Source organism: Acinonyx jubatus, chromosome D4 (assembly GCF_027475565.1).
Source record: "Acinonyx jubatus isolate Ajub_Pintada_27869175 chromosome D4, VMU_Ajub_asm_v1.0, whole genome shotgun sequence".
Taxonomy (NCBI): Eukaryota; Metazoa; Chordata; class Mammalia; order Carnivora; family Felidae; genus Acinonyx; species Acinonyx jubatus.
In genome coordinates, this window is record NC_069391.1 from 69,146,556 (window position 1) to 69,174,292 (window position 27,737).

At 39.2% G+C, this 27,737-nt stretch overlaps 1 protein-coding gene and 1 long non-coding RNA gene across 2 annotated transcripts in view; one reads left to right on the plus strand and one right to left on the minus strand.

The window, feature by feature from the left end:
* Positions 1-3,296, plus strand: part of LOC128312218 (uncharacterized) — a 63,242-nt gene extending 59,946 nt beyond the window's left edge. Inside the window, exon 4 of the mRNA XM_053205219.1 lies at positions 2,169-3,296. Within this exon, the coding sequence (XP_053061194.1) occupies positions 2,169-2,211 (43 nt within the window). The 3' untranslated portion in view covers positions 2,212-3,296. The remainder of the gene's footprint in view (positions 1-2,168) is intronic.
* On the minus strand, positions 1,461-27,514 carry LOC113596138 (uncharacterized). The gene is made up of 6 exons (XR_008291225.1): positions 27,177-27,514; positions 12,603-12,702; positions 8,006-8,077; positions 6,986-7,109; positions 4,747-4,798; positions 1,461-4,298 (listed from the first exon to the last, which is right to left on the minus strand). It is a non-coding gene; the product is annotated as an uncharacterized LOC113596138 (long non-coding RNA).
* Between the last annotated feature and the right edge of the window lie 223 nt (positions 27,515-27,737).

A 27,737-nucleotide genomic window follows, 5' to 3' on the forward strand; every position in this document is an offset into this window, starting at 1 on the left:
CTTTTGGAAAAGTGATATAATCACTCAGTGCCTTGGTTTCCCAGTTGCAAAATGGAACTAATATGTTGCCAGCATATTCCATTTTACATGTTAGAGTTCATCAAGGTTTAGAACCATTGCACAATGCTCTCTCCCCAGGCAATTGCAACCATTCTTGTGGCATCAGTCCCATCTACATACCAAGAAGTCCATCCCCTTGGGCACCCCAGCAGAACGCTGGGAGATAACATGGCCTCATTCCTGTCCCCACCTAAATGTCTAATCAGGCACAAAGTCCCAGCAAGCCTCCATTTTCTCTGCCATGGGCTTCCCTCTTACTGGCCTCCTCCAAATCCCTTGTTCTCTTTTGATGCATTCTCCGCACCAGTGGTATCCTGAGGGCTGGGGTAGGGAAAGGGGGGCAGATGTGCCCTGGGTGCAGTTAGGAAAGGGGTGCATTGACTATAAAGAATTTAAAAGCAATAATAAAACCTTTAAAAGTCAGTCCATTTTTTACTATCACCATGCATGGGCAATTCTAAAGGATTTCAGCAGTAAAAAACTAATCCCTGAAAAAAATCTTTTTTGATGATCTAAGTTCTATACAATTGCTGCAGTTCCTGTGGAATTTTAATAATTAATATATGAGCTTTAAATGAGTCCATCTGAATACTTGCCCTTTAACAAACATTGTATTCTATGTGGAAATGGACTCTGAGCTCTAAGTAACACAGTGGGCCCCTGACATGCATGGACTTGTTGGTCTTTTGAAAGTTAAGTTTGTGATGGTTCTGAATCAGAGGAGCTCATTTTCATTATGGTTTTTGTCTCTAATCCTTCTGTAGCTTTACATTTAAGCATTTAAACAGCAGATCCAAATTACATGATGATAGCACAGTGATTATAAAGATAAAGAAACAGAACTTGAGTTACTTCAATTATTCCACGTGACCACGTAGAGACTTGATATGTTTAATGTTTTCAACAGCAAAACTTTGATATGTGCACTTTTTTGTTCATACGTAAAGTGATTTACTGAATTTAAATAATGTCTTTAAAATGGAAATGTCTTTCCATTTAAATGTCTAAAATTTAAAATGTCTTGTAAAGGTATTGCACTAAACCTAAACAATTCCAGAAAACAAATAAGTTATTGGAAACAATCTGGCCCTATGGAGAAGGGCGAGTGTTAAAAATGACCTGCCTGGTGACTCAGTTGGTTAATTGTTCGACTTCAGCTCACGTCATGATCTCATGGTTTGTGAGTTCAAGCCCCGCATCAGGCTCTCTGCTGTCAGCGCAGAGCCTGCTTCAGATCCTCTGTCTTCTTCTCTCTCTGCCCCTCCCCCATGCTCTCTCTCTCTTTCTCAAAAATAAATAAATATATAAATAAATAAATAATTAAAAAGAATGAGCTACCACATTTCAACAAGGTAGCCAGAGTGACCTGTTTTAAACAAACAAAACAAAACAAAACAAAACAAAACAAAACAAAACAAAAAAACAACCCAAGACTGATCCTTACTTAAAATCACTGAGTTCCAGGGGTGCCTGGCTGGTTGGGTCCATGGAGTGTCTGACTCTTGATCTCAGGGTTGTGAGTTCAAGCCCCATGTTGGGTGTAGAGATTACTTTAAAATCTCAAAAAAAAAAAAAAAAGTCACTGACTCCCAACCTTCATGCTGGGGCACAAGGTCATATGCAGTGTGATTCCTTGCCACCTCATCTTGGGTCACCCTATGCCCCAACTGTGTAGCTGCCAGTCACACCTGCCCTTCTTCACTTTCGTGTGCTAAGCTCCTTCCCTTCCCCCTTTGCCATGTGGATTCCCGTATCAGTGCAAATGTCCCTTCCTGGGTAAGGCTTCTCTAACTCCGGTGTTACCCCTCATATAATCTTCCAGCATCTTGTACTTGAGCACTTTTCAAGGTTGCTAATTACCTTGTGCATATGACCCTTAAACACAAGGAGCTCCCCCATGCAGCTGCTGAGCAGCTCGAGAACAGGTACCCTGTCTGTGTGGTTACATCTCCACTGTCACCTCAGTGCTTAGCACATGTTAGTGCTCAGTAACATTTGTGGCATAAGAGAAAACACCCTGGAATGGGCCTTATCTGGAGGGTGTTGTCGAAGGGGAGCTCCTTAAGATCCTTGGTTTTATTTATTATCATTATTTTTTTAACTCCCAGGGAAGCAGGTCCAGATCACAGACTGCCACGTCCTGGAGGATGACTGGCTGGTGGCTCTGGCTGGCCACCAGCCCCGCTCTCTGTCTCTGCATCGCTGCCGCCATGCTGGCCAGGCCGTGACGGACCAAGGGCTGAAGCGACTTTTCCAGCACTGCGGGGATGTTCTTCAGGTATCAGTACTGGCCACATACATGATGCTTTTTCCCCCAAGGGGAATTATATGGATCAGGTTCTAATGGCTTTCTCCCTACCTTTCTCCTCACTCCCCATAAAACAAAATCTCTTTTGTATGGGATTGCACAAAAAATGCAGTCTATTAAATGGGCACCACATTTCACGTAGTTTAAAAAGTGAAAATAGTAAGAAAAGATATCCTCTGAGGTACCTCACTCATCCAGTTGTATCAGTTGGTGAGGGCTGTCATAACAGAGTACCACAGACTAAATGGTTTAAAGCACAGAAATTTATTGTCTTGTACTTCTGGAGTCTAGAAGTCTGAAAGCAAGGTGTCATCAGGGTTGGATCGTTCTGAGGGCCATGAGGGAGGATCTGTCCCATGCCTCTTTCCTACGTTCTGCTAGTTTGCCGGAAATCCTTGACGTTCCTTGGCTTGTAAAGCACCACCCACCTCTGCCTTCATCTTCACACGGCATATGAATGATGTGTGCATTTGTCTGTGTCCAAATATCCCCTTCTTAGAAAGACACCAGTCATATTGCATTAGGGGCCCTCCTTATACCAGTCTGACCTCATTTTAACTAATTACATCTACAATGAACCTATTCCCAAATAAGGTCACGTTCTGAGGCCCTTGGGGATGTGACTTCAAAATGTGAAGTTTTGGGACTCACACTTCAACCCATAACACATATCCCACATGATATTTTAATGTCAGATTGGACATGCATACAGGTGAAAAAACACTTTATAATTATCTGAGCATAGAACAACACTATTTTACATATACAAAGTAATTTTTGCACAGTTTTAATATGTGTTGAATTTCTCAGAAATGCAACTACCAGGCTTATTGAGGAAAAAGTATGCTGTTTTGTTTGGAAATTTACCAAGAGTTGCTCATGGTTTTGGAAATAGCATGTCATTAATAGCAACACCAGGTGTAACATTGGATCACCAAGACAACGCATGGAAAGCACTCTATGTTTACAGAAAAATGTCGAGCTCCTGCAACTGTAAAAATGATCTGGAATATGCTTTTCATTTTGTTACATAGTTTTCTTCTTTTGAGGCAGAGAAAAATGGGGTTGCAAAATGTTCTAAGCCAGATTTACAGATATTCCCCAAATATTTCCATAAATATTATGGGGCACACACACATACATATGATACCTAAGTGATATATGTGTAAAGTTAAATATTTGTGGCATCTGGGAGATTTGAAGCATAATGATACTATAAAACACCTTGAAGATTTACCATTACCTCTTAAAATTCCTCTTAAGATCGCTAATTGTTGTTGGTCTCACTTCTGTTTTCATCCAGTTCCTAAGGGGCTCTGTCTTTTCTGCACAGCTGTGTCCCCAAGTTTTCAAAAGCCCAACAGTTTAGTTGTATCCTCACTTATGGGTTTTTAATGGTGGGAAATATTCCTGGGATTTTGAATACGAGGACTTTACTAAAAGAGTGGGGGTGTCGAGTGCCTCATTTAGCATATGTACCATTCACATATTTGAAAATTTCAGTCTGACAGAAGCATCCAAAAGGAATTTTAAACATTTAGTGAGAGTTTCTAACCTTCATCTGAGTTCACAGATTAACAATTTAGGAGGACAGAAGGTGCCTGCGCTATGTTGACATTCATGGATCAACTGGTGTGCAAATATTGGATTCTTTCTTGCTATAATAACAGGCAAATAGCAACACATCTACTCTCCAGAAAGGCAAAATTATGAGATACTCAAAGGGGTGCATGGGTGTGTGTGTGTGTGTGTGTGTGTGTGTGTAGAATTCTTTTGAATCCAGGGAAACAGCACATAATAGGGGCTCAGTAAAAATTTAATAAAAAAGGGGCACCTGGGTGGCTCAGTTGGTTGAGCGTCTAACTTCAGCTCAGGTCATGATCTTGCGGTTCATGAGTTCAAGCTCCACATTGGGCTCGCTGCTGTCAGCCTGTAAGTGCAAAGCCTGCCTCAGATCCTCTGTCCCCCTCTCTCTGCATCCCACCTTGGGCTCTCCCCAAAATAAATAAATATTTTTTAAAAAATTTAATAAAAAGAGTCACATTACTCAGTCACAAAAAGAATGAAACCTTGCCATTTGCAGTGACATAAATGAGCCTAGAAGGTATTATGCTAAGTGAAATAAGTCAAAGACAAAAGCCACATTATTTCTCTTATATGTGGATTCTAAAAACCAAAACAAACAAATGGATTCTTTACAGGGAATTGGTGATTGCCAAAGGGGAGGTGGGGGGATGGGTGAAATACATGAAGGGGACGAAGGGCTACAAACTTCCAGTCATAAAGCAAAAAAGTCACAGAGATGAAAACTAGCATAGGGAATATTGTCAATAATATTTCAATAATGTTATATGGTGACAGACGGTGACTATACTTACCATGGTGAGCATTGAGTAATGTATACAATTGTTGAATCACTACGTTGTACACCTGCAACAAATATAACACTGCACCTCAATTACACTTCAATAATAATAATGGAAAATCACAAACGTTATTCCAGAGCTAAAAGGACCCTCAGGGATTATCTAGGCCTTTCCACCTGCCTGTCATCTTCTCCTTTTCAAATTAATCATATTGAGGTCCACAGAGATGAACTGAGTTCTGGCGATTACTCATATACTTGGCCTACTTTGAGGGATCTTATAAAAAAAAAAAAAAACAGTTGGTTTTGCATTTGTATACAAATGTCTTTGAGGACTTAACTTAAGGCTCCCTGAGGAGCCTTCACCTTCAAGAAATCTTTTGGTTTTTTTGCCTTTTTAGCACTTCCTTCGTCCTCTTCACATATCATGGATTATTAAACTTCAGCTCAGAGCATTCTTTACCGCTATAGTAGTCTCCATTGAACTCGTTATGGGGACCCATGAAATAAATTTCTCAAAAAACTTGGACTTAGGGATATTTGTCATTCTTCTGAGTAACTTATTTGTATTTACTTTATGGAAGGTATGACTATGCTTTCTGCTTTGCCATGGCTGCTAAGAAATCTAGATTCAAATTTGTAAAATTAGACATCTTAGTAGGACATAGCATGTTATGACTTATATCTTCTAAGCTAACCTAAACTTTGGTCTCATTTTATTTTTCATGCCTTTTTTTTCTGTTTCTTCCTTTTTTCTCCATTTCTTATGTTTAATCTTATCGACCGTGGGTATTTTGAAATTACACAAGATCCTTTTCAATATTATGCTTCACAATCTTCTTCGGATCTATTATTTATTGCACTACAAAATATGCCAGGCAATGTCAACAGACCCACCTCAGCAGGTGTGATGAGACAGTCTTAAAAGATAGAGAATCCAATTAGCTGCCTTTTTAATATTGAATAAAACTTTGGGGAAAAAAATGAATAAAACTTTGGGGCCCTGCCAAGTAGGAATAATATGAAAAGAATTCAAGTTTCTCTCGAGTTCTAAGGTCTCTTCAGCTAAATGGGAAATAAAGATCATATTTAACACATATTAAAAAATACAGTATGTCTTAAAAATATAATATAGGGAGTGAAATTAACCCAGAACTCTCTCTAGTGGTAGAGTAACCCTGGATAGGATTTATAAGCTCAAACATGCCTTGAAAACTATGTCATGTTGTGACGTCACCCCAGAAATGTGGAATGTTTGATTAACTCCTTCTCTAAGTTTTATAGTCCTCGTTAAAGGCGTAAATTAGGGCTCTGTGTCACCTGGGTTTTGAACAAGAATTTGGTCTACATTCCACCAATCATTCTGGTGGTTAAGGATGTTTAGCAAACTGAGGATGCAGCTCCAAAGATTGCTTGGAAAAGTAGCCTCAGAATTGCTGGGGATGATTTAAATTGTCTTCTTGATGAATTACCAGATTGTAATCCTAGAAATGAAGACTAGAAATGTTGATGAGAATCAAGCCGATATTACTAATATTTTGTACAAAAATCTGTGCATGTTTGTGTTTTAAGTATTTATAAAATTTAAGAGAAATTTGGATTATTAAAGTAAAATTATCTAATTTAAAGTGCATAATTCCAAATACCATATGATTTCACTCATATGTGGAATTTAAGAAACAAAACAGGTGAACACAGGAGCAGGAAAGGAAATATAAGATAAAAACAGAGAAGGAGGTAAACCATAAAAGACTTAAATACAGAGAACAGGGTGGCTGGAGGGGAGGTGGGTGGGGGGATAGGCTAAATGGGTGATGGGTGATGGGGACTAAGGAGGGCACTTATTTGGTTGAGCACTGGATGTTATTCATAAATAATGAATCACTAAATTCTACTCCTGAAGCCATTATTACACTATATGTTAACTAACTTGGATTTTTAAAAAAAATTTTTAAAAGAAAACTTAAAAAAAGTGCATAATTGAATGAGTGATTTATACATGTAGGCTAGGATGTGCATCCATGCCACTCTGAGCCCTGGTTTTTCTCATCCCTCCATGCAGGAAACTCTAAGAAAGTAACTGATTAGTGTAACTCAACTGCTCTCCAGTAAATAAGTTAATGCTTAATTTCTGGGTGCTGTTTCCTTTCGTGTACCAGGTGTCTCATTTTCTCTGCATGTGCTGTGTCCTTTCTTAACCATGTGTGTTTTTTCATGCTGTTCCAGATCCACACTACCAGTCCCATCTCTACCTGGAAAAATTCAGTCCGTCCTTCAAGGCACAGCAGAAATGTCCCCTTGGCTGACATCTTCCCCTTCTTCTTCCTCTTCAAGCAGGATATTCTGCAACCTCTATGGTGTTTTACCTTTCTTGCTCTGAAAGAAATAGGTGTGACTGTCAACTGTGTGATCACATCTCCACGAAGGCACAGATCATGACTCGGACACAGTGTCCATCCATAGCAGTCACTTAACGCATGTTAAATTGAGCTAACCTAATGAGTTAAATTGGCATTAAATATGCTGACCAGCTAGATGACAGGTCCAAACTCGGCCAACTGATATTTGGGGTCCTTTAAAATCACAGGGATTGGAAATATAATCTAGTTCTCTCTGTTTCAAAGTCTTGTGTTCTATGGAGAATTTAATTTGAAGAAAGACTTCTGTAGCATAAAATAGCATGAAAGCCACTGACTCTGAACAAAGCCCTTTGTTTTTAGATGCATAAACTGAAGATTTTTTAAATATAAAAATCTAGATATCTAATTTCTCTGTGAAATGAAAAGACTCAGCAATACGGGTTCCCATTCTTTATTTATATATATATATATATTATATTATATATATATATATGTATATATATATATATATACATATATATATATATATATATATGGAGAGAGAGAGAGAGAGAGAGAGAGGGAGAGAGAGAGAATGCGAGCAGGGCAAGGGCAGAGAAAGTGAGAGAGAGAATCCAAAGCAGGCTCCTTGCTGTCAGCACAAAGCCCAACTTGGGGCTCAGTCTCCTGAACTCCAAAATCAAGAGTCAAACACACTCAACTGACTAAACCACCCAGGCACACCTATGGGTTCCCATTCTTGAAAAGTGTCAATCTGCTGGAACGCTCTGCAGTTTGCCACAGTCCTCACCAGTCCCTGTAGTTTCCCTGATGCAGAACCTAAGTGTTAAATCAGTGCTAAAACTCCAACAAAATGACTCTAGCATACCATGGTAATACATTTGGCTTTCTCCCCTTGTTCATGTTACTTACCTGTCACTGTTCAAGTTCAAGGCAATTAAACTTGAGGCTCCAGATTTGCAATAGCTGTGCTTCTGTGAGGTACTCTGGGAAAAATATTGTTTCCAAATCAAACTTCATCTGAAATGTATGCAATTTGCTATTCAGAGAAACCCACTGTAACTATAAAAGAATTCTTTTGTACATCAAATACGCACACTTGATTATAATCCTTTTGCCCTAACAAAGAGCTACATCTTAGCTTGGCATATAATTTTGAGAGCTCAACTTGTCCTGTTAGAATTGTACAGAAATTTCTTCTTTTTATTACTATGACATTTACTTTTGCATGGGAGAAGCTTGGGTTCAGTGATTATCTTTCTTCTGCAAGTAATCTGTTTGTCTGGCTTCCTTTTCCTACATGGATAAGATCATATCACTTATACAATTTTCATCATGAAAATAAAACTGTTGCCAAGACAAGCTGAAGACTGAGCAATATTAAATTAATTTTTGCAAGGACACGGTGGGCTCATTAGAGCTGTAGACTCAGACTTTTTTTTTTTTTGCCCTAGAAAGTTTTTCTTTTTGTACATAGTCTTTGAAAAGTTTTATTGGTGAATAAATGTCATATAAAATGTATGCATGCTACGTTTACAGTTCAGTGATTTTCGGTCTTAGAACATTTTCATGATCCCAGAAAATTCCTGTGTGCTCACATGCAGTTAATCCTTGCTCCCACTCCCCAGCCCTAGCCAATGCTGAGCTGGAAATGTGCGTGCCTCAGTCAGGACATCAACCTCAGGCAGAAGAGCTACTGTCCCCTCCCCATTTCTCTCCATCACCTCCTTCATCACTTCCATCAACAATCCCATTGGGCATGGGTGTTACCGCCACCCCAAAGGGACTGAACCACCTTCCCTGGAAGCATAGCCTGCCCCCTGTCCTGGCAGAGCCCCATGCTTACAGAGCTGGAAGAAGCGGGGAAGTGATTGGAGCTGCCGGTCCAAGAATGTCTCAGACTCCCACTGTTCCTTCTTGAAGTTTAGCTACTGTTTAAGCACAAATACTTTGTGGATAAATTATTGTTTACAGTTGTCCACCTGATCTGGATCTGATTTGGACCTGATTTTGGATCTTTGCTCGCTTTGCTCTGTGATCTGTTGCTCGCTTTTTATCTTATCTTCATCTTTTTCCTTCTGGGTTTACTAGTTGGTCTTTGATCACACTGATTCTGGTTTCTAGTTCACCTCATCACACTTGTTCTGTTTTCTGCAAGGCACCTTCTGCTCTGCACTGCCGTTGAGATGCCCTTTAGCTGGCTCTGGCCACATTTGTTTCTGTACATTTCTTACGTGTCCTTGCTGTTTACCTTTTTATATCAGCCCTTGTGCCTCAATGAGTTCTTTCTCCGTCATTTCTTTCTTTCTTTTTTTTTTTTTAAGTTATTCTGTGTTTTTGAAAATAGAAATGCTTTCTAAAATTTTTATCTGACTCCTCATTGCTAATAATAATAATTTTCCCTGGGGTGCCTGGGTGGCTCAGTTGGTTAGGCATCCAACTCTTGATTTTGGCCCCAGTCATGATTCTCACAGTTCATGGGTTCAAGCCCTGCATTGGCCTCTGTGCTGACAGTGTGGAGCCTGCTTGGGATTCTCTCTCTCTCTCTCTCTCTCTCTCTCTCTCTCTCTCTCAGTGCCCCTCCCCCCCTCATGCTCTATATCTCTCTCAAAATAAATAAATAAACATTAAAAGAATTAAATTCTTCTGTTAAAAAAAAGAATAATTTTCCCTATGTGGGGCAATTATATCTTTCTTTGATCTTCAAAAATTTCATATTATATATAAATTTTTTTCTGATTACTGAATTTTGAACAAGGAAGATGGATCCCAGCCTGATGTTTGCCATCTGATAGTTGTCCACATATTCCATATGGATTCTCTCACTGTCTACCAACATACAGTCAGATCTTTCAGGAGGTAAGCTGGGAGGCCAAACAGGCACATACCCCTAGCATTTAAGTTTTTAGTGTCCAGAAGACATTTATCCTGCTCAATATTACTTTGTTGAGGCAGGTCCACTTTTGTTCATATTACCTAGTTTTCTACTATGAGCTAGTGTATTTACTACCGAAAAATTCGAATCAGCATGTAGCTCGTGCTTTGTGAGAGGTACAGCATGGGTAAGTCCGGTCTCCAAGATGGACTGCTTCCTTTTATACCCCCACTTACTCCTGAGTTGACAACACAGGGTGCAACTCACTATTGTTGGACCCATGAGCTCATGGCCAGGTTAAATTACTGGGTGTTATAGACTCCATAGTCAATCTAGCAATGATGCACTGAAGAATTCCCAGGAAGTAATTCCCTTAGGGAGGAAGAGCTTCTGAAGAGTTAGGTCTGTCACTAATGATGAATTTTTATAACTGTCTTGCTTTCTTAAGAAACCCATATATGAAATCACTGGCCATTATGTCTCAGTGTGACCAACCTACATTGCAGTAGGATGAATTCCTCCTGGTGATTGAAAAACATCATAAATATTATTGATTTATACCCCTAGTTTCCACTGCTGTTGTCATTTCCCCAATATGTTGTTATTTTAAAGTAGGAAGAGGAAACCAGTAGCCTGCTACCATATGCTAAAAATATCCTAATATTGGCTAAAGTAAGGAGATGTCTTCATGTTAAGAGGAATTTTTTTTTCTCTGATCCTTAAGATTTTTAGCCCAAATCCATTCATATGCTCTACATTTGCTGCTCTAGTTTATATGTTTTCTGCTCTAGTTTATATACAAAGAAATATCTTGGAGGAGTGTGCACTGGGGCAGCGAATCTTTAATATATGGTGCTTCTAAAACTTTAATGTGCATCTGAATCCCCTGGGGATCCTGGTAAAATGCAGATTCTGCCTTTCTAATGAGCTCCCCAATGATGTTAATTTTGCTGTTATGAGCAGGAAGGTGCTAGAGCAGCTGGTATGCTCATGATTTGGAGCCCAAATCACTTGTATTTTGATGACCATTCAGGAAGATGCAAACAGGGAAAATTCTGACATGTCACCATTTCCATACCCACCGAGGGCCTGGTGTCCCTGACCTGCCCCCAAAACAGAGACTGTCACCAAGTGATTGCTATGTCAATAATTGTGTGCCATTTCACATTTAAATACTCAGGGCCTTTTTATCTGGGTGGAGACTATTGGAGGAGGGAGGTGGCGACCAGAGATAAGTCTTATCATTTTCATGACACCAGTAATACATTTTTATTTAAAAAAAAAAAAAAAGCTTCTAAGAGTTTCAAGTAGGGTTTCTTGTACGGCAGGTCAATTCAGACAGTCCTTTGAGTCACGTTTAGAGCAAGAGGTCACATTACTCCACAGGGGATTTGGGGAGGAATGCAGTCTTCCTAGTAAAATAGCCAAGGGTGTGTGTGGAACTATGGGAAGGAGAGCCAGGGTGAAGATTTGCTCTGCTCTAGAAGGGCTGAGTTGTTGATGTTTTAACATTTAATAACAACAAAAGCTCCCATCAATCTGGAAGATCCTTTGCCCATTTGGGCATGTACATGGTGTCAAACCTAAACATTAATTCCTTAGAGGACTATCTTTGTGATTGGTGGTTAATGGGTTACGCTGTCGCTAAGAACTGTAAGTGCATAGCAAGTAAGCTTGAGACCTTTCGTAAAGGACAGATAGTGGTGGCATTTTCACTGATAGTGCCATCTGAAACTAGCCCACTGGGAGTATTTGGCCAACGGATGCAGGTAGGAAAACAATTTTCCCCTGGGGGGAGGTTTTCAGGGCCTTAGATGTTTGGAAAAGCAGATTAACACAAGTACCACTGAAACAGGTTCTGTAGCTTTGGACAAATCATTGCTGTTATTATTTAATTCCTTATACTATTTTAGTCTTTGTAAAGTAACAAAAAATTAAATTGCATTTATATCTTAAAATAGGTCAGCTCCTTCTGAGGCTAATGTTCAAGTTTTGTCTATCCTCCACCAAAGTCAGTCTTTCAAGTATCTTTTATCTTTTTAAGAAATGTAACAGCGTGTTGCCAGCTTAACCTGCATCCATCCATCTGGCCCTTCCTCCCGCCCTCCGCCCCTCCCTCCCTGCTGCTTAGCATTTACTGCTCTACATCCTGTCCTTTTCAGCCTCTTCATACATAAAAATCTCTTGCGACTGCTCCACTGCTGCCTCCTGAATTTCCAGCCTTCTAACTCTGCCTGGCTCCAAACTGTGCTTAAATAATCTTTTCATGCCTTTCCATATCGTTCCAATCAAGTGACATGCACTGGCCCCCTGCCCCAGCTGATCTAGCTTCTGACTTCAGTCAGCAAGCTTTTCAGTAACTCTGGACCACTCCGTTTTTCTTCTTCCCAGCGTGAACCCGTCCGGTACTGTCTTGCTGCCTGTAGCACTTTAATCCTTCCTCCTCAACATTCTCCATTGTCCTGTTTTCTGTCTACTGAATGATGTCCCACTGTTACAGGAAATGTCACTTTAAGATAGACCTAGCAGTAACATTTTTCAAGATTAACCTTTAAATACAAATATTTTGCCACACTTAACTCCCTACTCCAACTGGCTCCAATTTTATGATTATTATCTTCATTATATATTTACTATCTTACTTATTCATTTTGCATCCAGGGACTATGTTCTTTTATCATGTGTACTATCCAGGTTTAGTCCATAAACACGCAATTCCCCAGACAGTATTTTGCTACAATGAAAATAGGAATATCAATTAATACAGACTAAGAGAGTACCAACATAAGATATTAATATATGTATGCAAAACTGTGTGTGTGTTTAAAAAGGCTGGGGCGCCTGGGTGGCGCAGTCGGTTAAGCGTCCGACTTCAGCCAGGTCACAATCTCGCGGTCCGTGAGTTCGAGCCCCGCGTCGGGCTCTGGGCTGATGGCTCAGAGCCTGGAGCTTGTTTCCGATTCTGTGTCTCCCTCTCTCTCTGCCCCTCGCCCGTTCATGCTCTGTCTCTCTCTGTCCAAAAATAAATAAACGTTGAAAAAAAATTTTTTTAAAGGCCAAGGAAGGATTGTTTAATAGAGAGTATTATAGAAACAGGATAACATTACAGTAAAATTAAGGTGAGTCCCTGCTTTATCATGTTTCAAAATCAATCAATATGGAATAAAAATATAAAAATCAAATCAATTTATAAGAAAAATTAACAAAGACTAGAACATTTATTCAATATACAGGAGGACAACTTCATTTTTGAAGAAATAAAATAAATTATAAAGGTATGATTAATAGCTTCTGCAGTATTTAAAATTTCTACACTATTAAAAAACCCCAAAGGCACTCATATATATAATATTTTTAACAATTCATATTTATAAAGGAGACATCCAAACTTTAAAGGATAAAGAGGATACAAATATATTTCACTAGACTGTAAACTCTGTAAGGAAAGGGATATTTCCTTATATTTCACACCTAATACGTGTGTATTAAACATTGAAGGAATAATTGAGTAAGGGAGAACAAATAGAAAGCAATTTCTAAAAGCTCATCATTCCAGGAATAAATATATGAAATAAACAACCCTGGATAACTAAAATATGTCAACTGAAATATTTTTTAAAATGATACCATATAATATCAGCAATGTTATAGTAGAATCAGTACCCATTCCTAGTAGCGGCTCTATAAATTGGTTACCTTTTGGAAGGAAATGTGATAGTTTGTAATAAGAGCTAACCACCCACCAATGCAGAAATTTATTTTAATGAAGTAGCCAAGGTTAAATGAGTCACATGTGCATATTAAATAGATATAACTACTTAGTATTTCCATATTCATGTATATTTCTACATTAAAGGTACTCAATCTAACTTTACCACAATTAATATTAGGGATATGGTTATGCATATACACTTTGCACAAAGGTATGTTATGAAACCATGCAAATAATATTAATTCTAAAGATGTATGGAGACGTTTAAGTAAAAACATAAGGCATGTTATTATTATATTATGATTGCAACTATAAAAAGTTCTGTTAGCACATACTAGACAAAATATATACAGGTAGAAATAAAAGCAATTTCATGAGGGTAATGAACTTATGGTCTTCCTGTTATTGCTTTTACATATTTTTAATACTGTAGCTTTAATTAAAATGCATAAAGTGATTGCTACTATTTGTAATACATACATACATATAATTTACATTCTCATGAACCTAGTGAAGCTGTTGGTCTCCCAGGGAAACTGTACTATTTACTTATTGACCAACAGACTCTCTACTGACATTGACATACTCACTAATGAGCAAAGTATAGGCCATGCAGTTTCAACTAAGGGGTGAGGGGAAGCTCGCAAGAAATATTCTTAACACTGTCTACCTTAACATGTCTGTGAAATACAAAGCAGGTAATATTTCCTGCCTATGGAGAACACGGCTTCCAGGCATTTGGGTTGTGTCTGCATCATTGAGAAATGGGATTATTTTGGAGCGAACTGACTGGTGGATACCCATCAGGGGATAAGTAGCAACACTGAAAATATTAATTGTACTTATTTTTAGGTCTTAGACTTACAACTGACTTTTAAAGGAATAACTGGTTTATTGAGATATGATTTCCAAACCATAAAATTCCTACTTTTAAAGTGTACAGTTCAGTGATTTTTACTATATTCACTGAGTTATACAACCATCACTATGAAATTTTAGAATGCTCTCATTGCCCCCAAAAGAAATCCTATACCTATTAGCAATCAATCCCCATTCCCCCTCCTCCAGGCTCAAGCAATCACTAATCTACTTTCTTTGTCTATGGATTTCCCTATTCAGGATATTTCATATAAATGGAATTATAGGTGCCTTTTGTGTCTGGCTTCTTTCACTTGGCATGTTTTCAAGGTTCGTCTACATTATAGCATGCATCATTATTTCATGTTTTGTGGCTGAAAATTTTCATTTTATTGATATATCACACTTTGCTTATCCATGGACATTTGGGTTGTTTCCACTTTTTTGCTACTATGAACAATGCAGCCATGAGCATTCATGTACAAGCTTTTGTGTGAACATAGATTTATTTTCAGTTCTCTTGTCTACACACCTAGGAGGGAAATTGCTGGTTCACATGGTAACTATATATTGGACATTTTGAGGTGCTGCCAAAGTTGTTTTCTAAAGCAGTTAGAAATAGAATAGTTAGACTGTTTCACAATCCCACAGCAGGGCGGCTTTTACTTTCTCCTTTCACTCACTTATTCTTCTAAAATGGGCATATATTACTTTAATAATAAGAAAAAAAGAATTATTAAAAAAATCTGTGACTGCCAATCTGTGGGCCATAGGCACTTTGCAATGGGCTTTTAGTCCCCTTGGGTACCATCTCTGTCTTTAAATTTAACAAAGACTGTGGTCTGTCTATTGAGAGAGAGAGAGAGAGAGAGAGAGAGAGAGAGAGAGAGAAGCTATTAGGATCAAAGAGAAACCAATTATTTGTTGGAATAAAGAATCTGCTCCCAATCAGTTTGGCCAAAATGATAGACCTGTTTGGAAGAGGAGCAGGATTTCTCTGTGTAACTTGTTGCACTCAACTGTGAAAGTACAGGAAAGCCACCTGTACTGCTGCGGGGCCGAGAATAGGGAGGGGAGAAAAGGGATGAGGAAGCCTGTGTGTGATGGGAAAAGTCCACTTCAGTACATCAGGCATATAGAGCTGTATATCTATATCTGTATCTGTGAGTCTATCTCTATACCCATATCTGTATCTATCACTATATCTGTTAAAATTGGCTATTAGAATTTTGACTAGTGCAGGGTCCTAAAGTAATTTGCTTAAGTAAATAATATGATTGGTATGTAAGATAGTGTTTCTGAGTTGCTTGAGGGAACCCAAAACAATGTAGGTATTGATTACTTGTCTGTAATAATTATCATGTGTGATGTATTGGTGGAGTTCAATTTATCTTACTTTTAGAGCTTGGTAATAGTACCACACTTTGCCATAGTGGAGCTTGAGGCAAAAGGAAAAATTGGTAATATTGATGCTGCTTTCATTGAAAAATTTGACATTTGTTCATTATAGATTTTATTTGCATTAATACAGATTTTCAAAAAACTACACTAAATATTATGTATCTTGATAACTGAGATTTAGGGCACCCCCTTAAATTTTACATCCAAGGGAAGTGCCTCCTTGGCTTCATCCTTGTCCCAGCTCTGACTTTGAATATGTTTAGAGTTTTTAGGTAAAAGGGCTTAAAAACTGAGTGGCAATTTAGTCATGGAGAAACTGAGTCATGGATTAGAGCATTTGATGTCATACATTGATAGTCATCTAGTGACTAATTGGGAATCATAGGAGTAACTCCTATCCTTTTATCAAATCAGAAAGTGGTACTCCCTTGTTATATATTTACTAAGGTTTGTAAACCTTAATTCCCATTTCACATATTTGATTAGAAAAACGCATTCTTTCTAACTTTTTGAATATTGTCCCTCTAATTATTTAACACTCAACAAAGTGGGCAAAAGTTTCCCAACAATCTGTAGCAGTTTAATCCTCATTCCTGGCCTTTTAAATTTTTCTGGACAGGGGAAGCACTCTGTTTTTAGAGCCGTGTGGGGAACTGATACCACAAAGTAGAATTTTCTGCCCAATTCCTTTATTCCTCTTGAAGACATTAGGGACCAAATCCCATCCCCCTTTTTCTCTAACCAACTTTTTAGAGATTTTCAGTTTGAAAGTGAGATACTGGAAGAGCCAGAGGGTTAATGAAAATTTCAGTGCATGGAAATGTTTGTCAAACCCATTGGAAGAGTAGCACATCCTGGAGCTATTATTGGCACAGCAAATAGTGAGTGACATTCAGAGTTTATGCTGTTTGCTCTGTGATACTGTTGGAATGAGTTACATCACACGCAGGAGTCACCAAGAGGTGACTCTTTCTGGGCTGGCCAATAACCATTTGTTCTTCAATTTATTATCACAGTGAAGTAAGCTCACTGTCTGTAGTTCAGATCACTGGGGAAGAGGGCAACCCGCACATGAGAAGAGAGCATCATTTAGCCTGGCATTTCCCAAAGTTATCCCTTGACAGTAGCTATAGAAATGGTTTCTTGGGGAAATAAGTTGGGAAGTGCTGCATACTAAATGCCAGTCTGGGAGATGCATATGCTCATTAGCATACAGAAGCTCTGAAAAATCCTGCAGGGAAAACAAAAATCTATGGAGTTTTGTTTAACTCACTTTTGACCAAATTTTGTTATGGAACCTCCTCATATTACTGTGAAACAAGTTGCCCCAGAGCTTAGAGACTTAAAACAATAAACATTTTATTATCTCCTAGTTTCTGTGGATCAGGAATTTGGGAAGGACTCACACCAGGATGGCTCTGACTTGGGGTCTTTCATGCAGTGTAGTCAGGTGGTGACTGATGCTAGAAGAGCAGGTGGCAGGAGCAGCTGGGGCATCTTTCTCTCTTTATGTCACCTTGGAGTATCTCCTTGAGGTCTCTCATGTCGGCTACATTGGCCTTCCTCACAGCATGGCTGCCTCAGGCTAATAGGACTGTTACATGGTAGCTCAGGGTTCCAATGAAAGTATTTTTTTTTTTTTACTTAATGTTTATTTACTTTTGAGAGAGAGAGAAAAAGAGACAGAGAGAGAGACAGAAAGAGACACAGAGAGAGAGACAGACAGAGAGAGGCAGAGAATCCCAAGCTGGTCCCACACCATCAGCGCAGAGCCTGACATGGGGCTCGAACTCACGGACTGCGAGATCATGACCTGAGCCGAAATCAAGAGTCAGATGCTTAACCAACTGAGCCCCCCAGGCACCCCTCAAATGAAAGTATTTCAATCCACAAGTGAAAGCTACAGTGATTTATAACCTTGGAAGTAAGGCAGCATTATTTTCACTGCCTCCTGTTACATGCAAGTGAGTCACAGGACTACAAAAACAGGGAAGTTCAATTCTACATCTTGATGAGAAAGTGGCAGAGCTCCATAAGAGCATGGAGACAAGGAGGAGATATTGTGCTACCATCTTTGGAAAATACATTCTACCACAGGACTCTCTTTTCTCCGTGGAATCTCTTCAATGTCGGTTCCACGAAACATACTTCGTGAATGTTGCTTTAGGCAGTTATCACCGGAGTTGCTTCTACGTAAACAGGCAGACTTGGCCAAAAAAGGTGTCTTCGCAAATTCTGGAGATGTCCAGATATGGAATTCACAAAGAGATTATTTAGCACAATGATACTAAAAGGCACTATTATTTTAAATTCTGTAGTCCAGGGTGTACCCACTTAGATGTTTAATTTTTATGGTTCAGAAAGGGCTAATGCTGTAACCTTCCACATTAGTGCCAACAGCTGAATCAGAGTGTGTAGAATCTCTTGGCATTCACGTATGTAGACTGGAGCAGGTTCAGAAGTGATCCATTGCAGTCCAGGATGGCCCTCGTAAGGAAGGGCCTTACTTCTCCAAGTAAGATGGGCCCTTATCAAACTGGATGGCTTCCTGACAGTAAAGCTAAGCCTGGCCTAAGGAGGAGCCACATATTTAAAAAATAAGGAACGATCTTCCACTTAATATCTCACTCTTATGTGAATTGTTGGCTTAAACGGGAAGAGGGCACCTCTTCTCTTTGAAATAAATACTCCAGAGTAATAACAAAATATTTGAATTTAAAGCACTAGCTGTTAAATTTTAATTGACTTTAAATCAAGGTACTTAAAATTCATTCCCACACTAATGATGAATTTTTATTGATTTTATCACAGAGATGTCTTTGTCTCAGAGGCACTATTTGAAAGTCATCCAACAAGAGTTAATAGTATATAGTCTGTGAGATAGAACATAACTGGATTTTGTCTCTTTGATTTTGTTTAAAGATAACTGACCTGTACAGGGAGAAAATCCATTGATTTGAACTATTTTCTCCGAATAGTCATAAACATGAAATACACTCTTTGCTGAAAGAGTGATTGACAGATACTAGAAGTATGGACTTAAAAGAACAAAGTAATATGGAATAAAAACTATTATACTGAAGCCACCATCATTATTTTTAGAGTTTCAGAATTGCTGAGATGCTCCATAATGAAAACATTGTCTTTATACAAATTACAGAGTAGGAGAAGTGGAAGTGTCAGAAATAATTCCATTAGCTTTCGCGAAAAATCCTCTCTGTGGTAGTAGGCACTCCATTCCTTGGGTGTCAGATCAATAAATGGGAGCAAATATGAACTCATCCAAGGAATATCGTGGGAAATATTGCCATCACCAGCAGGTTCGATTCTTGTTGAAATGCACAAAAAATTAGACCCATCATCTCTGAATTTGTTTTCATGAGTCAGTGGCTACCGCGGGCTCTGGGAGGGTGCGTTTTGGTGACTTGCCAGGTTTGCCACATCCTTGCTGCTGGTATCTGGTTTCAGGGCAGCTCACAAAGGATCACCTGTGAAAGCGGTGACATTCCTGGATCTGGACACCCCTGTAACTAACTGCCACCTGTGGTGTCTCGGAAATGAAGCTCACTTTCTCCTTCCAGGCTCTCATTTCGTTTTTGTTCCTGCCTTTTGTTTCTCCCCTGTTACTGCCGACACACACTGCACTTTCATTCACTTTGCTGGAATTGTTCCACTCGGAATATCAATCCCTCCATCTCTACTCTCTCTCTCTGTTTCTTTTCTTTCTCCCACGCCCTCCTCCCACTTTTTCTTTCCCAGCTTGTCCTAACAAAGGGTTAGGGAAAGTCTCAGCTAGGGGCTCTTAACCTGGGGCCCTTGGGTAAAATTCAAGGGGCTTGTGAACTTGGAAAAAGGATTTTCACTTCTACCCTGTAGAAATTCAGCCTCTCCTTCTAGTATGACTACTGGTGACTAATCATCCACCGCGCGTCAGCAGAAAACACACTTCTTTTCATTTTACATTAAGGTTGCTGCAAAATCTCAAATGAGGTTTATGTCTGTCACTACTTCAAAATTAGACCAGCAGCTAGATCATATGATATATTATGTTCATAAAGAGGCAAAATTATTACCTATCTCACAGATTTAAAAAAATGTGGTAACTGTTTTTCAATACAATTGGTTTTCTTTGCAATCTTCTATATTGTGTCTCATTCATTTACAACCATTATTCTGACACAGGTTCATAGGCTCCATCAGTCTGTCAATGGAGTGCAGGGCACAAAAAGAGCTAAAACTGTTCTGTAAACAAATAGTCAGGGCTGGAAATCCAAGCCTGTTTCTTTGGTGTCCCAGGATAGACCAAGTTATCAGGTTTTTAAAAGGCGTGAGGCATTAAAAATTAATTTTTATAATCTTTAATTAGAATAATGTTGCACATGACACTTTTGGTGTTAATGATGAACAGGAAATGTTTGGTGATGTTGGTTATTTGAATTCTGGAGAGCTAAGGGCAGTAGGCAGCCGCTGGGTATCCTCCTGGGGAAAGTGTGAAGGTGTGAAGCCAAAGGTATAATGCACCAGCTTCAGCCTTTAGCGTTATGGAAGCAGGAATGGGGGGAAATCAAGAGCCGAATCTGAGGAATGGGAAGGTTCTTCAAGGTCATTATGATTTCAGATCATTCATTTTTAATTTAGCCTCTCAAAACTTTTAGGTTCTACTAGTAGACAATTTATCTTGTATCTTTTATCATCCCAGACCAGATAAATTGCACTTATATCCAATAAGCTGTTTTAGAATTCTTAGTTTTCACAAATTGGGTTTGCCAAAGATGGGCAAACCAGCTTCTCCCACCAAACCAGTCCGTATCATTAATGCTGCTCTAAAGTGTAGGGTATAAAGCTCTGATGTGGACTGAAGGCCAGACCAGATGTATGCTCTGGCTGGATTTACCCCTCATTTTTATTTTAGTTTTTAAAATTTTTTACATGTTTACTTATTTTTGAGAGAAAGAGAGAGCACAAGCAGGGGAGGGGCAGAGAAAAAAGGAGACACCGAATCTGAAGCAGGCTCCAGGCTCTGAGCTATCAGCATAGAAAGTGATGTGGGGCTCGAACCCACAAACGGCAAGATCATGCATGACCTGGGGTGAACTTGAACGCGTAACCGGCTGAGTCACCCAGGTGCCCCTACCCCTCATTTTTAAATGAAAGTTTAAAATATACTTAGAAGGAATTGCATGGTTAGCACCTATGCTCACCACCTTGGTCTTACCATTAGTTGATATTTATATTCACTTTATTATAAACATATCCATTCCTCTACCTGTCCATCAACCCACCTTATTTTTTAAAAAGTTAATTTCAAAGTGAGTTATAGACATCTGGTACACTTCAGCAAGCATATCATTATAGTTCCTTTTTGTTTTTCTTTTTGAGGTAAAATCTGTATATGATGAAAGGCATATATTTTAAGTGTACCATTTCTGGAGTTTTGACAAAGGCATACACCTGTGTAACCTACCCCATCCCGATATAGAATTACTCCACCCCACCTCACCGGCTCAAGCCCCTTCCCACTTAGTCCCCATGCCACCGCCCCCACAGCTAATCACTGTTCTGAGTTGTGCACTAGCTATTAGTTTTACCTTGCTGCAATAACATGTTTTAGGCTACAAAATTAATACATATTAATTAAAGATCATCTTAAAACAGCATGTAAAGAACATAATGGGGGGAGGCAGTGGCTGGGTGGCTCAGTTGGTTAAGTGTCTGACTTCAGCTCAGATCATGATCTTTTGATTTGTGATTTTGAGCCCTGCATCCAGCTGTCTGCTGTCCCTGCAGAACTGGCTTTAGATCCTCTGTTCCCCTTTCCCATTCACACTCTTTCTTCACTCTAAAAAAAAAAATAATAATAATAATAAAGAACATAATAGAGGGGCACCTGGGTAGCTCAGTTGGTTAAGCAATTGCCTGTTGATTTCAGCTGAGGTCATGATCTCACAGTTGTGACATTGAGCCCCAGTGTCTGGCTCTTCGCTGGGCATGGAGCCTGCTTAAGATTCTGTTCCTCTGCCCCTCCCCCACATGTGCTCTCTCTCCCTCTCTCTCCCTCTCTCTCCCTCTCTCTCTCTCTCTTTCTCTCTTTCAAAAAAAAAAGAGAACATAATGGGGATTATAAAATATATAAAACATTCTGTAGTCTTCATTTTCACTTAAACATTTTCTCATTAAAAGCTCTTCATAAAAATAACTTTGAATGGCTACATAATGTTGACACTTTGAATGAGCTCCTGTAATCCTATAATGGCCCTTGAGTTCCTTCTTTCCGCTAGTGTAATCTTCAGCCATCAGAAGGAAGTAAACAGGCCTGCTGGAAGACAGGCCAGCTGAGAAAGGAACATTCTATTTCGATTGCTCTAGTCATGTTCTTCTTCCCCCTTTGCTGAGCTGTTTATACCTCAGCTGTTGGCTTCTATGGTGATTTCTCTTACTCTCTAATCCTCTTTCTTAGTTACTAAAATCTCCTTCTGTTCATGCCCTGTTCTGAAGGCATTCTGAAGCATTTCTAATGAATGCTCACTTGGTTTTAATCACCCAGGAACTGAATGTGACAAGCTGCAGTGGTCCTGGACTTACAGGAGACAAGGTCCTGCTCCATGCTGGGGCCCTTTGCACCAGATTGACAGCAGTGGACATGAGTTGGTCTGGAGCCACAGATGTGGGTGTGATGGCTCTCATACAAGGAGCTTCAAGGTAATGCACCAAGAGTTACCCTGCCATGCCTCCAATTAATTCACTGATAACACATTTTTGGAAATAACACTTCTTGCTCTTGTTATATGTAAGCCACTGTTTTGTTTTTTTTTAATTTTTTAATGTTGATTTATTTTTGAGACAGAGAGAGACAGAGCATGAGCTGAGAGGGGCAGAGAGAGGGAGAGACAGAGTCCGAAGCAGGCTCCAGGCTCTGAGTGGTCAGCACAGAGCCCAACGTGGGGCTCGAACTCGTCAACCGTGAGATCATGACCTGAGCCAAAGTCGGATGCCCAACTGACTGAGCCACGTAGGCACCCCAAGCCACTGTGTTTTTTTAATGTTCTACTTATTTATTTTGAGAGATAGAGAGAAAGAGAGGCAGAGAGAGACGTAGAGAGAGAGAGAATCCTAAGCAGACTTTGAACTGTCAGCTCAGAACCCAATGTGGGGTTCAATCTCATGACCTGAGATCATGACCTCAGCCGAAATCAAGAGTTGGCGCTTAACTGACTGAGCCACCCAGGCTCCCTGCAAGCCACTGTTCTAAGTTCTATTTATGAATTATATTAACCCCTATGATGTAGGGGTTCTTGCTATTTTCTTCAATTTGCTGAGGAGAAAACTTAGGCAAATGAGATCAAGTAACTAGTCTAACTTCACACATCGAGTTAGGTAGTAGAGTCTGTATTGGAACCTAGAGTCTCATCACCCTCTGCCTTATATCTGTTTCCTGCAGAAAGAAACAGTGAGGACGGATTTAATGTTTGGCTGTACTCAAGCCATGATTTTTGTAAAGTCAGCCCTGTTAATATAAGTTCACAGCCAGGAGTGTCAGATTTCTAGATGGAGCAGAGTCCAGAGCAGGGATCAGAACACTTTACCTCTAAAGAGCAGGTAGTTTATTTTTAGGTTTTGCAGGCCATACGGTCTGTCATAACTACTCAACTCTGCCTTGGTAGGAGTCATACACAATATGTAAGCAAATTAACCTGGTCATGTTCCAGTAAAACTTTGTTTTCAAAATCAGGTGGCAGGTGACATTTGGGCCATGGGCCATAGTTTGTTGACCCCTAGTTGAGAGAAGTAGTTACAGTGTTATGAGTATGACTTTTTTGAGAATCAGATGAAAGTAATGGATTCCTTACCCATAATGAGCCACATAAACACGTGCATAAAACCTTTTACATATGTTGATAAGTATATTAATATATATAAATATGTGTATGTCTGTAGTATATGTAGGTATATGTCACCTGATACACATATGTGTATATTAATTGGTATGATATATTTACACTTACTAATATATTGCCTTGAACATTGATTCTTTTCAGAAAAATCAGAACATAATCTTTTCAAATAACTTATCTCATAAATATCTTTCATGCAAAAGTTAATTCCATCCCTGACAACCTGAAAAAGTTCAAATTGCATAATTAAAGCATAAAGCAAAAATTAAATCTGCTCCAGTGAAACTCTATAAAGGCTGTTCCTGAATGCAAATATCATCTTTAACATCCTAATGGTTGTGACTTTTTGTTTTGATGGTAACAGAAGCTGAGAGCTGACAGCCCTGACTTGCAGAGGCACATAAATAGAATCAGAACTCTAGAAGGTCTCTTTATCAGATAATGGTTGATGGATATCAAGGCATTCTGGGTTTCCCAGAGGCTCTTAAGTTGAAATGATATTGCATTACTTCCTTTGTTCCTAAAGGAAGAGGTCACTGTGGCAAGGTTTTCATCATTGGTGCTGTTTATGGCAGCAAGAAAAGGATTACAGATATACATTTACATTTTAAGGGTCACCTGAGTTTAAGAAACACATAAAAGAGTTCTGCAGTGTTTCTGATTATCTGCAGAGTTCTACTTGCAGAAGTACTCTGGTGATCGAAAGTTGTCATAGTCCTTGAATCAGTCAGGAGAAGCTAGATTATGTTGTAACCAAGAACCTCCAGATATCAGGAGCTTAAAACAACAAAGGTTTATTTCTTGCTCATGTCCATCCTGGATGGGTTGGAGGCTCCAGTCCACAGCTACCCTCGGCTAAGACCAGGGCCCAGGCTAGAAGAGTAAGCACTGTCTGGAATCCTGGCAAACGTCACAGAAGAAGGAAAAGAGAATGTGGTGAAGCGTGCACCAGATCCTAATGCCACTGGTTATATTTCATAGTCAAAGCAGTGAGCCCCACCTAATGTAGAATTGCAATCTGAGCACATTTCTAGAAGGAAAGAGAAAGCCAGACAATTTTGAACAGCCATCCTGATATGATAATTGACCTTTTCTAATCCATTCTTCTAGAGTAGAATTATGGCCAAAGTAGTTTTTAGTTTTCCACCTGCCTCTTTAACCACCCAGTCCCTAGCTCTGATGAAGTTGATAACTCTTCCAGCAGTACGCAAGGCTTCTTTCAGAATTTTTAATAGAATCTTTGATGTCAATATGTCAGATGCAGAAGTCATAATGGCTTTTCCACCCCAAGTAGCAAAACCAGATGTATTGTCAATCATCACAAATGTAATTTCTACACACAGGGTCCATAAGAACAGTTTAAGAAATGTATTTTAGTATCATTTTGAAGATATCAATGTCTTTACTGGTTTCCCAAAAGGAGAAAGTGAGACAGGAATCCACTGTTGATGATGTCCCCAAGTATATAACAGATGAAAACCAGGAAATGGCTGCACTGAGAAATATCAATAATTTCATCCAGTTGCCTATGTAAGGAGAATAGACCAACTTGCAACTGCTTCATGGCCTGCTTCAAAATTGCGGATGGCATGCCTGATGGGGAGGGAAATCTCTATCTCCAGAGCTATTGTCTTAGCATTCTTCCTTTGCTCCAGCCATAATGTAAGATACACATTTCTGTAACATATGACTTTACTAATATTCCTTCCATCAGGCTTCTCAACATGAAAACTTTCCTTATAGGATGTTCTAAGATAAGAATTTTATATTGAGCCTTGCTTTTAGAAAGAATCCATACTGCTAAACTAATCTGGTGTCAGGTAAGATGCTTTTGTAGCTTTTTTGATTTTGTGCATCCAATGGGAAGGAATGTGTCATGTAAAAAACATGGTTGCTTTTATGTCCCATTATATATGGTGGTAAATCTAAAATTAAAGGCTATGTAAGACTCAGTGTATTTTATTTCTTTGTTAATTTCTAGTTGAAGCCTGGACTGCTGTTGAGCATAGAGAATCTTTATAAGGGTCATGATGTCATTGTATGCTTTCTTTAATTTATAGAAAGCCATTCTTGACTTAATAACATGATGGTGATGATGGAAAGTATACTTAAAATGACTACACCCAGGAATATACCATAGCCCTTCCACAACCAGGTTCCTTGGACACAACCAAAGGCTGGATAAAATAATTTGAAATGAAAATATATTTTCTAAAAAGGCAAAATCAAAGTTACAGAAAAGAAATCCAAGAAATAAAGATAAATATTTGTGCCTGATTTATCGAGCCCTCCCCAAGTTGATAAACCAAAATTAAAGTGCATTGTTTACCAAAGCAAAATTCCTCTTTAGATTTTTTAAAATTATTTTTTCAATGTTTATTTTTGAGAGAGAAAATGTGTGTGTGTGTGTGTGTGTGTGTGTGTGTGTGTGTGTGTGTGAGAGAGAGAGAGAGAGAGAGAGAAAGAAAGAACAAGTAGGGGAGGGGCAGAGAGAGAGGGAAACACAGAATCTGAAGCAGGCTCCAGGCTCTGAGCTGTCAGCACAGAGCCCAAAGCAGCGCTTGAACCCATGAGCCACGACATCATGATCTGTGCTGAAGTTAGAGGCTTAACCGACCAGGTGCCCTTCCTCTTCAGATATTTTGATGCTATTTGAATAAATAAAGAAGTGCAACTGCAAGCTTTTGCTATGAAATTCTTCTTTTTAAATAGAGGCATTATTGAGACATAATTTTTTTTTTGTAAACTTCCAGCCTTCAAGAACTGTCCATTAATGGATGCCAGATTACAGATAAAGCCATTAGAGCTTTAGTGAAAAAACATGGAAACAGGTAATAGTGATAAGCTTCTCATTTACATATACCTTACATTTATGTATCACCTATCATTACACAGAGAGCATTCTATTGTCTTATTTGTATTATGTTATTTGGTGTTTCATCAAGCACTCATTTTCCCTATTTGTCAGTTGAATAAACTGAGGCCCAGGGCCACTAAGTGACATGCTAACTGGCACACAGTAAGATACAGAAGCTAGACTTTCCAGTTTCAAGCAGAGTGTTCTTTGTGTTCTGGAACAACTGAAGGAAAGATCTGGAAAACATTTTCTTCTCCTCTTGTTCAGAACCTCAAGGCTAATCACAAATAACTAGAGACTTTCCCCATCATGATTTAATGATGAACTGTAAGAGTTAATACCATGCATTTACCCCACCATTGTGGAAAGATCACATGACTATAATTTAGCAGCTGTCATTTCCCCACACTTTGGGGGAGGAGTTGCCCACCCACTATAGTAAGATGACCAGGAGCAGATGGCATTGTGCGAAGGCACTGCAGACTCACAGGATAGGGCTGGATGAGGTTTGCTTTCTGTAACATGAAGGCTCACCAAGCAGGGGTGCATGGAGTCCTCAGATAAGGTGTCTGGTCTCTCAGGGCGGCAGCTGCTGCTTCCACACCTACAGGAAACATTGAGAAAGAAGCTTCATGAATAGCAGGGCTGGCTTCTTCATATTTCTGGGGTGAGATGATTCAGAGGATGACACATTTTTATTCCTCTGGTTTGAGTCTGCTTCTGATTTGTGGACATTCCAAAGTAGTCCGGGGAGTCCAGCCCAGTGTGAGACCAAGGTGCACGGGACTCTCTGCATAAACAGCTCCTGGACAAACAGAACTTTTATCTCGGCCACTCCCCGGGGAGAGAGGCTACTACCTTCTCTTCAACTTTTGTTTTTTTTTTTAAATAAAATTCCCAATGTTACCAGCCTTGGAAAGTCTAATGAAGTAGTACATTAGATGTGATGATGTTTTAAAAACATGGCAAATGATGAATCTGATGTGAATTGGGAGTTTGATATTTTGTCAAGAATCTGTTTGAAACATCCTCACTCTGCTTAACTCTCT